Raw genomic sequence first — 14,426 nt, 5'->3', positions numbered from 1 at the left:
CTAATCCTTAATAAGTAAGATCATAATTTATAATGTGATGTTATTTCTATATTCCCACAGACAGGAGTAGAATCCCAGCTTTCTCTCACCTTCTTTGTTTCCAGTTTCTGCAGGAACTGGAAGAGATGCGTTGTGCTGAACAGCTGCATTGGCAACAGCATTAGCAGTGACAGTAAAAGCTGTCTGTGGAACAAGCCGAGGCATCAGCGGCACTAGTCGGCGTCCTTCTATAGACCATTCGGAAGAGCTGTTTGGTCCAGACATACTGAACAGAAATGCACAGTTAGTAAGCGTTCTGCTGGGTTTCCAAAATACTCAGTACTCATTTAAGTGCCTTTTTTTCAATAGTTAAAAGTCTTAAAGTCAGTTTCTAAAGGCATCTTCACCATCCTTCATTTCACGAGAAAGCCCTTATGCTTTTCTCAACTGAGGCAGAAATCCTCCCAAAGAAAATTTAAGACCTACTACGTCTTTTACTGTTTTGTTTTACAGAGCCTTTAAAGGGCCAGAGGTCTGTAGATGTCACCTTTCACCAGGCTGGTGAAGAGGCTGGAAGGCAAATCATACGAAGAGCAGCTGATGGAGCTGGGAGTGTTCAGCCTGGAGAAGAGAAGGCTGAGGGGAGACCTTCTCACCACCTACAACTACCTGAAGAGAGGTTGTAGAGAGGTGGGCGATGGTCTCTTCAGCCAGGGGACAGAACAAGGGGAAATGGCCTCAAGCTGCACCAGGGCAGGTTTAGATTAGATATTAGAAAAAAAATTTTTACTGAAAGAGTTGTGGGGCTGTGGAATAGGCTGCCCAGGGAAGGGGTTGAGTCACCATCCCTGGATGTATTTAAAAAAAGGGTAGATGAGGTACTTAGTGATATGGTTTAGCTTAGGATGGGAATGGTTGGACTTGATGATCTTCAAGGTCTTTTCCAACCTTGTGATTCTGTGATGTTCAAAACCCTATCATTAGACTCAGGTAGCTGCTATACACTCCCTACTTCTGGACGAAGAAAATACCCAGATATCCGATAGATTTCATAAAAGACTACTGGAATTGATTACTTTACAAGCAAAAACCTCCTCTTCTCATGAAAATCTTTTTTTTTTACCTGAACATAAAAGTTTCTGAGACTTGTTATAGCTCCAAACAGAGTATCGGAACACAAAAAAAGTTTAAATACACCCTGTGCATCTCCCTTAACTACAACCAGACGAATACTCCCACTTTCTCTTAACCTTAGTACTCATACACAAACTAGAATGGATCCCAAAACTGCTGTTCTTATCTAGATGGAGAAATGTTTATTAATGTTTTACATGAGTCGTTTGTCAAATCGGCAAAACCAAAACGGCAAATTAATTTTCAATGTTGTTCTGTTTTTAAACAAATCAACCCACTTAATGTATTAATATATTCTGAAAAAATATCTTTTCACGTGAACTACTGCAAGCAAGTTGCAGCAAAAGCTACCATAAATTAGTCTGTAAAATGCAGAGGATCTGCTCTGTTGTTAAATCCTGATACGCTTCAGCGTTCTTCATACATATTCATAAAGTAGGAGCAGAGCTGCATAAACCGAGGTAAAAACTACATTTTTAAAATCAAAAGTAAGCCTACAAATGTCACACGCAGCAAAGCTGGCAGATTCCTATTTTCTAATGAGTATTATTTAACCAAAATACTGTATTAACCACCATCACTCGCAGAGAGTTTACCACAGGAAAAATAAAGACATGCAGTACATCACAACTGTGTCTTGTCTGGACTACAGTATCTCATCTATTTCAATTCCAACACCTTAGGACAAACAAACTTTAGGCTTGTTCTGTAAAATGCTAAAACCAGAACTACTACTACTTAAAAAGGAAATTTGTTTCATGAAATTAATCCTGATTAGACAATTAAAAGCTTAACTTTCATTATTTTTATCCCCTTTTTTAAAGGAGTGTAAGGAAGGTGGTGGCTTTTCTATGGTAAATAGTGTATTTCTAGCTTTATAAACTTTAGCATTAAAGACTGAAGTGTTATAAGTCTCCCTGCAGCACCACAAAGGGTATGGTGATTTTGGCAAGCATGTCAGAAAACTCCTAACTCCAAACGGCCTGCTATTTGTATGATTTTCTTTTTTTCCCCTGGTTACACCTAAGCTACAATTTCTGGCAAACTTAAAATCACCAGCTGTAATACAGAAAAAAGAATAATATAAAAATAAGAAAGACACTCAGGATCCAGCTCTGTTTAAAAACAGTAAGACTGTCAAGTATTTATCAGAGACAAGGAAGCACTTGCCCTCTTGCTCCCCTCCACCTCTCAAAACCATGTGGAGCTTTTGAAAGCCAACCAAGGAGCCACCAGCCGAGCTGATATCAGCACAGCAGCCGCATCAAGCAGGGAACAGTGGACACTGATGTCATCACTTAGCTTGCTGCAGCTTTGGTTTTTTTTTACTCTGACTATTTTTTCCCCTCTGTGCTTATACATTGTTTTCCACTAATCCCAGCCACCTCTTCCCTCCTTTTGTCTTTCTATGTAGTTAAGTCCCTCTTAATATAACCTTTCCAAATAGATTTACATAATAACAGAGCAAACATGTTCAGCCTGCTTATAGATTCCTCTGTTTTCTCTTTCTTCTGGTCTCACTTACAGAAAGCTCTTAAAGACAAAAGACTGTTTCTTATGCTGTACAGCAAAGGGCACACCCTCAGATTCCAAATGTAACAGTACTAAATAACTGCTTCTAGTTCCCCAGTGTAAGTCCAATAGAGTAATTTCTTCATCCCTACACTGTTTTGACTACTGTTTTTTTAAAAAGGTCATCAGTCTTTGAAGTTCTAGCATTCAGTTATGGCCTAATGGATTTTCCAAAGGGTACCTTTGGAAATCCTGCAGACAATGACCTCTAACTTACTTGTGTGCAATAGTCGTCAGTCGTTCATCATTCACTGCTCTCCGAACTTCAGCTCGATGGCGTTCCGTTGAAATACTATTAAAATAAAACAGCAGCATGTTTTAGTCACAGAGACACATGAATGTTTATCTAAAACTTCTAGCTAAAATGGTACTTAAGAATAATCCACTCAGACAAGAGGGAACAGGCATTTACATTTAAGGGACTGTCAATTAACTTCTATCATGGTGAGAAAGAATGTATTATCAAGATATTAATGAAGAATAAAAAGAGTGTTACTGTTCACAGAGTACCCCTGCAAAACACCTAGAATCAAACTTCCTAATGAGAATGATAGATTTAAAGCACAAGGTAGAAAAAAATTGCACACATCATGCAGCATCCTTTTGTGACATAACTCAGGCCCGAAGACCTTGAGGTCTGAAGACCTTGATGATACTCCAAGGTAGCGTGCACTAATGAGCTAGTAGTAATGATACTGACACTGGGTTATCTACCCAAAAACCCAACAAAACAGTAGAGCTCCAACCACAGAAGCAGTTGTTTTCCTTATCAAAAACTCAAAACATAATAGGAACCAAGCCTCCAACAAGATGGAAAGTTACTTTAGATTCCCTTTGTGATGTTAGTAATAGGAAAAGCATGCGATGCTGTAAAAGAAAACAGGTCAATGGTTCTTATTTTAAAAAGGTCAGTGTTACCTAAGCACTTTAGAGAGTTCTCCAAGAAGATCCTTCTTCTCTTTCGTAAGGTCTCCCTGTGCACGTAAGGCACTGATGACACCTGCATACGCCTCCAGTTCTGAAGAATCAGAGCAAATGGTATTTCTATTTAATGCTCACAGCGAAGGAAAAATGTTATTTCCACTATTACTGACAGTATTCTATTAATTTTCAAAAATCATTAAAAGAAACATGTCTTTCAATTATTTAGTGCTTTTCAAGAGAGATTGATGGTTTAGACCTCTCTCAGTCAATTACTCTGCAGCGTACAGCTTTTCTATGAAACAATTGTATCATCACAGAGGATTATCGAGTTTATAAATCCAACCAAATATTTCAAGCTCTCCCTGAGCCGACAGTTCAGGCAGAAAGCTCGAAGACACAGGCCCCCAGTTTGGAAAGCAGCTCAGAATTCACTAGAAGCAGGCAAAAGATCATCAAAACATATAATTATTAAAAGTTTCATGGAAAAATCTTGGCTTGAGAAAGAAAGAAACTCTCAGAAGAGCAACTGATTTCTCTGTAACGCTTTTCTGCAATTAGCATGGGAAACATCAGCTCCACTTTGTTAAATACAAAGTCATCATCATCTTTTATGCCCATTTACTTGATACTTACAACCACTTGGTTCCGAAAAGAAGGCGACACACTGAATTAAACCTGCTCAGCACAAAAGAAACAATACAGCTATTCTTAAAGGTAGAGACACCACAAAAATGACCTCACAGGAAAACAACTCGGATTTACTGTAAATTTTATAATTCCAGGTGACCTATAGAAAATCACACCATCGGTGTTTTAAGTCTTTCTTTCAAGAAATGCCCTTCACTTGGCTACCCCATTTTACCAGCCAACTAATTTTAGAACCAACCCAACAAGACATCCCGCTTAATGAAAAGTAAGGATAGAAGGGGAAGGCAAAACCCTAAAGCCTCTGAAGATTGCTGCAAAAGAAAAGACTGATTCTATTCTGCAAATCTTTTGGATTAGGACTGCCCTTAGATTCCACCCTCTACAGAGGCTGGAAGTGGAGGCAGGTAGTCTTACAAGCATGTAGAGAAACTGGTCAAGTTCCCACTGACCGGAAAAGGGGAAATATAACCCCCAGTTTTAAAGCAGGAAGAAAGGAAGATCCAGGAAATGACAGACTGGTTGGTCTCACCTCTGCATCCCACAAAACCATGGAGCAGATCTTCTAAGAAAACTATGCTCAGGCACATGGAAAATGAGGTGATTGGTGACAGCCAGCACAACTTCACGGAAGGCAAATTGTGCCTGACAAATCTGGTGGCCTTCTACAACTGCACTGCAGCACTGGTGGGTAAGGGAAAAACCAACTCATCTGCCCTGGACTTGGGCAAAGCATTTGATGTTGTCCTGCATAACATCCTTGTCTCTAAACTGGAGAGACATGGATTCAATGGCTGGACCTCTCAGTGGATAAGGAATTAACTGGATGGTCTCACTCAGAGTTTTGGTCAATGGCTCCACATCCAAGTGGAGACCAGTGATGAATGGTGTTCCTAAGGGGGCTGTACTGGGACCAGAACTGTTTAACATCTTTGTTGGTGACACAGACAATGGGGTGGGTGCATACTCAGCACAGTTGCTGATGACACCAAGCTGTGTCATGTGGTTGACACGCTGGAGGGAAGGGATGGCATCCAGAGGGACCTGGACAGGCTGGAGAGGTGGGACCATGCGAACTGCATGAAGTTCAGCAGGGGAAAGGTCCTGCACACAGGCAATCCCAAGCACAACCACAGGGTGGGTGGAGAATTGATGGAGAGCAGCCCTGAGGAGAAGGACTTGGGGTTGCTGGGGGAAGAGAAGCTCAACATGACCCAGCAATGTGCACTGGCAGCCCTGAAAGTCACCCCTGTCCTGGGCTGCATCCCCAGCAGTGGGACCAGCAGGACTTGGAGGGGGGGTATGGGATTCTGCCTGCTCTGGGACAGAGACGCTCCCTTGCAGTGCTGTCTCCAGCTCGGAGGTCCCCAGGAAAAGAAGCACACAGAGCTGTGGGAGCAAGTCCCAGGGAGGCCACGGAGATGATGTGAGGGCTGGACTCCCTCTGCTCTGGAGCCAGGCTGGGAAAACTGGGCTGGCTCAGCCTGGAGAACAGAAGGCTGCTTTTGGGGAAAGCTCCAGGCCCCTTCCAGTCCCTCGAGGGGCTCCAGGAAAGCTGGAGAGGGGCTGGTGCCCAGGGCTGGGAGGGCCAGGCCCAGGGGAATAGCTTTCAGCTGCAGAAGGGCAGCTGGAGAGGAGCTGGGAGGCAGAAATCCTTCCCAGGGAGGGGGGAGGCCCTGGCACAGGGTGCCCAGAGAAGCTGGGGCTGCCCCTGGATCCCCGGTAGGCCAGGTTGGATGGGGCTTTGGGCATCCTGGGCTGGTGCACGTGTGCCAGCCTATGACAGGGGGTGGGAATTAGATGAGCTTTGAGGTCCCTTCCCACCCAAACTAGTCTGGATTTCTGTTATTCCAAAGAGCTAATTCAGAAATCAAATCAATGAGTTGTGCTGAAAAGATATCCTGCTCTCCTGTCCTGATTAAGCAGATAAAGCACAAAGCAGAGTTGCTTTGGTTAACTATGCACCCTGCACAGGGATGCTGAGTGACCTACAGTAGCATTTACAGCTTCAGTTAGAAAACATTTGCTAATTAATGGAATGGTTATTACTAATATCAACATTTATTTAGACAACCATATTTCAATATTTAAGCTACTAATTATGTTTCTGTTAACGACAAAGTAATTCTCAGATACAACCTTGTTATTCTTTAGCATGGGTAGACTTTTTTCTTTTCTGTCTGCATTTTTAATAGAGGTTGTCTACAGATAGGCTTTAGAAATGCACATTCTGACCTTTGGGAAGGTAGTCAAGACTACAGAATCAGTGCAAGTAGTTTCCTCACCTTTATGTCTATGTAGCTAACTGGTGCACTCTCTTTTTAACATCAAACAAAAACGACTGAAACAGGTTTTGTGAAAAAACATCATTATTTCAAGCATAAGGTGCTATCACCACCCCCTTATTCAGCTGTGAGCCACCAACAACGCAGAACACTACTACTGCACACCTCAGGATGCATTCCACCCCTTATAGAGCACCCCACTATTGTGAACGGCCAACCAGTTAAGACGTTGGGCTGAGAGCAGGAAAAGCAGGACGCTGTAAAGCTGGGGGAATACTGCTGGATATGATGGTTGGGCAGCTCTTTGCTCACACTGCCCGTGTTCCTTCCCTCTCCAGTCTTGTTTTGCGTCTATTTAAACAGAGAGCTGCTCTACCCAGAGGAGACAGGGCTGCTACAGGCTCTGATGCTCTGCTGTGCTGGCAGGGCCCCCTTGTGGGAAGACAGCTTATGTCAGAAAATAAAATAAAATACAGATTTATTTATTTTTTATTTTTTTCCCCCGTCAGCCTAGGTTATGTCATTGAAGGAGGTGTAGCTGCAGTTCTGTTTGGCTCAGCTGCACCAGCCGGGTTCTGCCAGCACACCACCGTCAGCTGGGCTGGAAGTTGTTGGTTGGTTTTGGGGTTGGGTTTTTTTTTCCTTTTTTTCCATGCTTCTAGCCAGCAGAGCTACGTTCACAAAATTTAGTAGGACAGATCTGGTCCAAATCTTCTGGCATCCTGTGCTTTCTCCTAGTTTTCCGACTTCTCACTTAGGACCTAGGCCTGTCACCGCGATGGACGTACAGCGTAGCTGCAACGTCGCGTGCGACATCTGCGTCAATGGCTGTTCCAACAGAACCCAAATCCCAGATTGCCAAGAAATGAAATTTGGAAAAAGGGCAGAGAGAGGGAAAAATAAATTCTCAGCTTTGGAAAATAAAGTGGCTGGCTTCATGAAGTACAAGAACCTTGGCACAGTTAAGAAGTACGGCACATCATCTTTTAACGTTCAACTGAAATGAGAACAGGAAAAGCTGTGATTTGACTGTCACAGGAAGTCTGAGGGAGTCTCAACTTTCTTCCTGACATCATCTCTTAGGCTACACTCCTCAGAAAGAAGCCTGAAAAGAAATCTAAGGGTTTCCCCTACCCTCCCTCCTAATACTATGCATCCCTAAACTGGCAAAATAATCCTTAACTAAATAAACCAATAATTCTCTTCTAAGACCTAAAAAACAACTGCGCAAAATCAGATCCAGGGACTAACACAGGATTCACTCTCCTGTGGCAGCCAGAAGCAGATGTGAGTAAAGCACAAATAATTCTATTACCTTCCAAAATACAAAAGCAGGTCTCCTTGTACACATGTATTTACAAGGGCAGAGTGCCAGAAAACCTCCCAGCGTATTATCTGTTGGGCAGGGGTCTCAGATATTGAAATACATTTGAAACAAGGCAAAAAGCCCCTGCTGTTATGACAGTTAAACAGAGAATACTGTTTTCACACTTCTCTTGATAATTTGTGTAACAGCAAATCACAAACTATCATGATTTTTTTCTCTCTTGTCCTTAGGATAGTACTTTTAATACTTGAACTCAGACCCACCATGTCAATTAAACCAGGGTTCCACAATTTTTTTGGGACAGAAAGGCGTCTAATAAACCACTGAAAGAGAAACCAAGATCCTCCTCTCACAGAGTTTCCTGTTGTACGTTAAAAGTCCTAAGAAGAACAGCAGTGCAACACTGCAACATCGAGGCAGAGACGGACCAGGACGTCCACGAGAGATTCTACCACAGCAAAACGATTCTGCTCCATTCATTCTGCTCAGGCAGAGAGCATCTGCCAAACATCACTTTAAGCCAGGGCTGTCAAACCAATGACACATACAAAATTCAGGAAATGACTCGTAAGTTGCCTGTAGACGTATTAAAAGTATTTCATGGAAGCAGCTGGCAGGCAAATCGTAAAAGCTCGAACATACAGACCCACAAATTGTATCTTACTGTACCCAGTTTGCGAAGGATCCTCTTGCATTCATCCCTGCTGAGATCCAGAAGAGTTGGCCACACCACAGGCATCTTTCCCTTGTGTCTGCCCTCCCACAGAGCTCAGCCTCCCTGAAAAAAAAAAGGAACACAAACGCAGTAAGCGCCAGTCCATCGTTTATCGATTTCCCCAGCCGACTAACGCAAACTCTCCTCAGCCTGCTCACAACTCCACGCCACACATTCGCTCCCAGCCCTGCTCCAACCTTTGTAATGGCATGCTTTGCCATGCAGGAATTCAGCAGTTTCACAAGGGCAGGGACTTCCGACGTTCTCTCGCTCACATCCATCGCCCAAACCTTTTTTTTTTTTCTTTATTTTTTAACCGAGTTTTTTTTTTCTCATGCCCAGACGCTCTCCGAATTAAGTCCCCTCCCTCTCTTTATGCACAGAGCACCTATTATAAGAACTCTTCCAGCTAACCGCACGCCCCCCCCCCCCCCTCCCCCCCCGGGGAATGTATTTAGCATTAGCCTATTATATGACAGAATGGCAAAAAACACCGTGAAAATTTGCTTTCCCCGTACCAACACCAATCCCCCCCTGCCAAACACACTCCCCCCCTCCCCCAAACACGGCAACACCCCCTCGCCCGATCGCATCTCGGCGAGATTCCGGGGGTGGCGGGGAATGAGCGCGCACCTCTCCCCGTTGCAAAGGAAGATCATGAAGGGAAAAAAAAAGAGGAGCCGGAGGAGAGCGGGGTGAGCCGGCTTGTGCCGGCCCGCGGCCGCCCCGCGCTCCCCGGGCAGGGAACGGCACAGCGGGGGAGAGGTGGGGGGTGGGCACCGGGAACAAAAGCCCCGGCGCCGTCGCACCTTCTAAAGCGGGGCTGGTAGGAGGGACGATTTCCTACAAGGGCGGCCGGAGGCCGCCGCCACCCGGAGACTCCACGAGCCTCGTCGCGGGGGAACGAGAGGAAAGGGAGAGGGGTCGGCGGCAGCCAGCAGCGCTCGGTCCCCGTCGGGCTTGGGGGCGGCCGCCCCCCCGGGGCCCCCGCCGACAGAAGGGAGAGAGAAAGAGACGGATAGAGAGAGGAGGCGGCGGCCGCTGCGTCCCCTCGCTGGGAGGAGGGGCAGCGCGGCGGCCTGCAGGATGGGGGGGGACGGGGCGCTGCCCGCGGGCCCGGGCCCATGAGGGGGCGGCGGGTCCCCGCCGTCCGGGGAAAGGGGAGCTGCCCCTCTCCCCGAGGGGAAGAGCCTCAGGCAAGGCAGGGGAAACACGGGCGGCGCTGCCGGGATGCGGGACCCACCTGCCCGGCCGTGCCTGGCACATCGAAAGGCTCCGCGGCGGCACAGCCCCTCCTCCCCCCCGGTGCCGCTCTCGGGTTTGTTTAGTGGCGGTGGCGGCGGCGGCGCTTCCCCGGGCCAAGATGGCGGTCAGACACACTGCGCATGCGTGGGGACCGCGGAGCACGCCGGGAGTTGTAGTCTCCTCCCTCCAGACACCACCCTCCGCGAACGAGGAGATGGAAGGAGCGGGCGCCAAGATGGCGCGTAGAGGAGCGCGTCGAGCATGCGCAGTGGCGCAGGGCGCTCCTGGGAGTTATAGTCCTTTTCGGCGTTCGTCGACGCGGTGGCGAGCGTCTCCGGCCGTCCCGCCATGGCCCGGCGACCGGGTACGGGCAGCGAGATGGGACAAAATACCTTCCCGCGTCCTCCACTGGCGCTGGAGTACCGCCCCGTATCGCCCCAGTGTAACAGCTGCAGCGTGGTTTAACCGCGTCCCACGGAGCCCGAAGCTTTGGGCATCAGCGGCCGGCCGCGGGCTCTGCGAAGAAACTCGGCAGAGTTGACAGCAGCCCTGACATCATTTGGCCGTTTCCAGTTCTCTTGACTGAAAAGCATCACCCGTGACATGGGGCTGCCGCCAGCCACACTTCTCTGTGCAAACAGCGAGCTCATAAAATCACAGAATCACAGAATCGCAGGGGTTGGAAGGGACCTCCAGAGATCATGGGGTCCAACCCCCCTGCCAAAGCAGGGTCCCTAGGACAGGTCACACAGGTCAGCGTCCAGATGGGGCTGGAATATCTCCAGAGAAGGAGACTCCACACCCCCCTGGGCAGCCGGTCCCAGGGCTCTGTCACCCCCCCCATAAAAAAGTTCTTCCACATATTGGTGCAGAACTTCCTGTCCTCCAACTTGAGGCCATCACCCCTTGTCCTGTCCCCACAGCCCACTGAGAAGTGGCTGCCCATTTTCCCCTGTGTCCCACCCTTCAGATATTGATACCCATTGATCAGATCCCCTCTCAGGCTTCTTTTCTCAAGGCTGAACAGCCCCAGTTCATTCAGCCTTTCCTCATAGTGGAGATGCGCCAGTCCTTTTTAATCATCTTTGTAGCTCTCCACTGGACTGAAATCCACGCCCAAAAGCTACACTCCCAACTGCTTCAGGGCATGCCTGCTCTCTGCCATTGGGAGCCCCAGGCCTGGCTGATGCCTCCCACGTAAACCGCAAGATTGTAACTTCTCTTCCCCTTTCATTTCTTTGCAGATTTCCAGGAAAAACACTGGTCAGGTCTCCTTGAAAAGTCCTCAGGGCCCATAAGGAATGGAAAAGGAAACATCTCTGGAGCGGAGATGAAGCCTAAGTGCAATGCGCCTGCTTGAGGCTGTGTGCAGCAGTGAGAAAAAGTGGGGAAACCCCCCCCCCACCCCTAAAATCTGATCCTTGAACCTGTCTGTAAGGCTGGAACATCCTCCCAAAAGCACCTTCGGGGTGAGATTTCCATCTCACAGGGCTCCATTCTTGCCGCAAACCCTTGTTTTCCATGCTTCATCTTGCACGCTTCCTGATTTTTTGGAAAGCCAACAGGCGCCCTGGGTACAGACAGTCTTGAAGGAGTGGAGGGCAGGGCTCCTCCTTACTCTGCTCTGTCCCGGAAAATCTTATTCCATAGTTCGCTTCCAAAACACCAGGAAACAGCTGGGTGTTTGCCAAGGGGAGGTCAAGGCAGGTGGACAGCATGTGCCAAATCCCAACGCCTATTTTCAGACCTCTAAGCACTGTTATTTCCACCTAAACTGCAGATAAAAATGTGTCTTCCCCACGATCACCAATGAACATTTTCCTACTTGCTATTTCCCATTGCTCCTCACAGCAGTATAAAGCTCATGCACCTGAAAACAGTGATGCTGAACAGTAAAAGACAGCTAGAACAAGTCTCTTTCCTTATTAATACCTTCCAATACAAGAACCAGCTGAAGGCAAGTAGCATCATTTCTGCTGATATTACCTCATAAAAATAAGGAAGGCGCAGACCAGGATAGTGCCAGAAGTCAAATTTTCCCTTTGCAGGTCAGAGATACCACCCCAAACTAGTCTGGAAATGTGGTTTTTAGTTGGATTCCTCTGGTTGATAGGAAGAGGCGGGGCTGCCTTGGCACTGAGCAGAATAAAATAACCTTTTCTGAGGTTTATTCATCCGTTTTCACCGTGTTGCTCTTGCAGAGTATCAGTTTTATTGTGTCTGAGTTGTTTTAAACAGCTGGCTCTTAAACTTGGGGAATAAATCATTCCACGAGCAAAAAAAAGTACCAAAGTTTTAAATAACATTTATGAATAAGGTGTAGTTTTTGACCAAATATTTCCTTCCAGTCTGTGTGTTTATTAAGGCACTCTGTTCCCGGGCTCCAGTGAAATCTCTCCTAACAATTCAGCCCACAGAGCGCACAAACATGTTTTCTCAGCTCTGCTCAGCAGCTATATTCATTAAACTTAATTAGATTAATTTGGTGGTGTTTTCAGATTTTTTTTAATTTATTTTTTTAAATGTGGATGAAACTAGCTAGCAGGATCAGAAGCTATTATAGGCAAGGTGGGCACACGCCAACACTCATGTACGTGTGTATGTATGAACTCAAGAAAATGGTACATGCTGCTTTTCCTTCGGCACACGGAGCAGGAGAGAGATGTAAAACTGAGCCTGTTACAGATGAAGTGTCTGCAGCTGTCATGGCTGCATTTCTACAGATGCTGTTAAGATGATTTTCAAGAACACTTTGCATTTTAGGTAAGGATGAAGGCTCAGAGTTGGAAATGTATGTCCAGAAAGTGTGAAGGCCCAGTGCTGTTTGTAGATATGGCAGCACTGTTGTTATTTCCTTCAGGTTAAACCAGAGTAAATTCTCTACTCCCCAGGAAAAGGGGAGGGCTGAGATACCACAGGAAGAGAAAGAGAACAGAACAAACCCAAAACATGTAAAAACTTAGTCCTGAAAAGCATCAGCAACCTGAACTGAGGCCAGAGCTCTGCGATGGTGAGACACTGGAACAGGGTGCCCAGGGAGGCGGTGGATGCCCCCTCCCTGGAGGTATTCAAGGCCAGGTTGGATGAGGCCTTGAGCATCCTGGTCTGGTGAGACATGTCCCTGCCAATGGCAGGGGCTTGGAACCTGATGATCTTTAAGGTCCCTCCAACTCAAACCATTCTGTGATTCTATGATCAACGGGGATGGATCCACCAAGGTTGTCCCTTCGTCAAGAGATGAATCCCAGCAGATGCTGCAGAACTACCTTAGTCAGTCCCAGAAGCAGCACAGATCTTTCCAGAAGACTAAATTCACGTTATCTGGACTCAGAATGACCGCAGGCAGCCAGCTTGGATCTGCTAGCCTAACCCAGGGTGGTCACTCAGAGGAGACTGAGACTTGACAGTACTTCTTCATGTCTGATGAAGAGAATGCCAAGAGTATTCCAGTCGTATACTAACCAAAAATGAAAATAAAAGACAATGTGGTTTAGGCTTACTTCATGAACACAGAAAAATGGCTAAATGTCCTGCAGGTGAACTTTCCTCTGTAAATTCCTTTGAAACGAATTGATTCACTGTAAGTAAAGGAAGAAAATGAAGAATGTGAAAATGCCAGTGTTTTTTTCTAGCCTTAGCTGCCTTCCAGACATTAATCACTTTCTTAGTTCTCATTACCTACATCCTTGGTCTCTGAGTCATCAGTTAAGGAGGCCCAAAATTACAGAGCACTTTGACTGTTCAGAAAGCAAAACAACAGAGAAACTGGCCGACAGCAGCAATATTTCATCCTTGCCTAAGACGGCAAGAGCTCAACAGTGTAAAAACCCACAAGGTAAAAGTTGTTTGTAACAATCCATTTTATTTTGCAGTCAACGCAAGCTAAGAACTCACCTAATTAAACCAGCTTCAAGCAGGAAATCAGTGAATTTTTGTAGCTGGGTGATATTTAGGCTGTTTCCGTAGCTCCACATGAGCTAACAGCATCTTGGTGTTAGCTTTCCTGAGATGCAGAGAAGAAACTGGGACTCATCAGGACCTGCAGTATTCTTCATCTGATGGTGACCCAGCAAACAGCCATACACCAGCTGTATCACCTCTCCTGTGCCTCTGTTTCCCACTAAATAATGCATTTTAAAAAAAGCATAATAAAGCATTAAAAAACCCCAACTGATGACAGTGATGTTACAAAAGCCACACATTATTACCCATATCATCATACTTCTGGGCATTGGATGGCCCTGTGTGGAGCCAGGAGTTGGACTCAATGATCCTTATGGGTCCCTTCCAACTCAGGAACATAGAATCCAGCTAGGATTCTATGATTCTTTTTAAGTGTTCGCTCAATTATATGCATTTCAGCCAAAATTTGTTCCTCCTTCCAGTAAGGGAAAGAAATACAGTGACCACCGAGCATTCCTACATTGCTTTATATTCTGCACAACCTGACATCCTCTGATTCCCCCTCAGCTTAAATAATAGGATTTTCATCAATTAACAAGCACTGGTATAATTATTTAAACTTCCTGGGCATTTAGGTCTTGGCCACACTTCCTTCAATCCCTTAAAACAATGGAAGGGGGAAGACAATGAGCTGTAG

General features: G+C 46.2%; 1 protein-coding gene across 3 annotated transcripts in view; it reads right to left on the bottom strand.

Annotated features, from left to right (window-relative positions):
* The window catches only part of EMSY (EMSY transcriptional repressor, BRCA2 interacting), a gene marked incomplete at its 5' end in the record, with an annotated part of 41,501 nt that extends 32,896 nt beyond the window's left edge, over positions 1-8,605 (bottom strand). For 2 of the 3 annotated variants that reach the window (XM_084270161.1, XM_084270163.1), the window contains 4 exons: positions 90-298; positions 2,903-2,977; positions 3,604-3,703; positions 8,536-8,605. In XM_084270161.1, the coding sequence (XP_084126287.1) occupies positions 90-298; positions 2,903-2,977; positions 3,604-3,703; positions 8,536-8,605 (454 nt within the window). The remainder of the gene's footprint in view (positions 1-89; positions 299-2,902; positions 2,978-3,603; positions 3,704-8,535) is intronic. The other variant, XM_084270162.1, reaches the window with a different exon arrangement.
* Positions 8,606-14,426: the final 5,821 nt, after the last annotated feature.

This window comes from Gallinula chloropus, assembly GCF_964237585.1.
Source record: "Gallinula chloropus genome assembly, chromosome: 1".
Taxonomy (NCBI): Eukaryota; Metazoa; Chordata; class Aves; order Gruiformes; family Rallidae; genus Gallinula; species Gallinula chloropus.
Note: the sequence above shows the minus strand (reverse complement) of the source record. Positions and strands in the feature narration are given on the sequence as shown.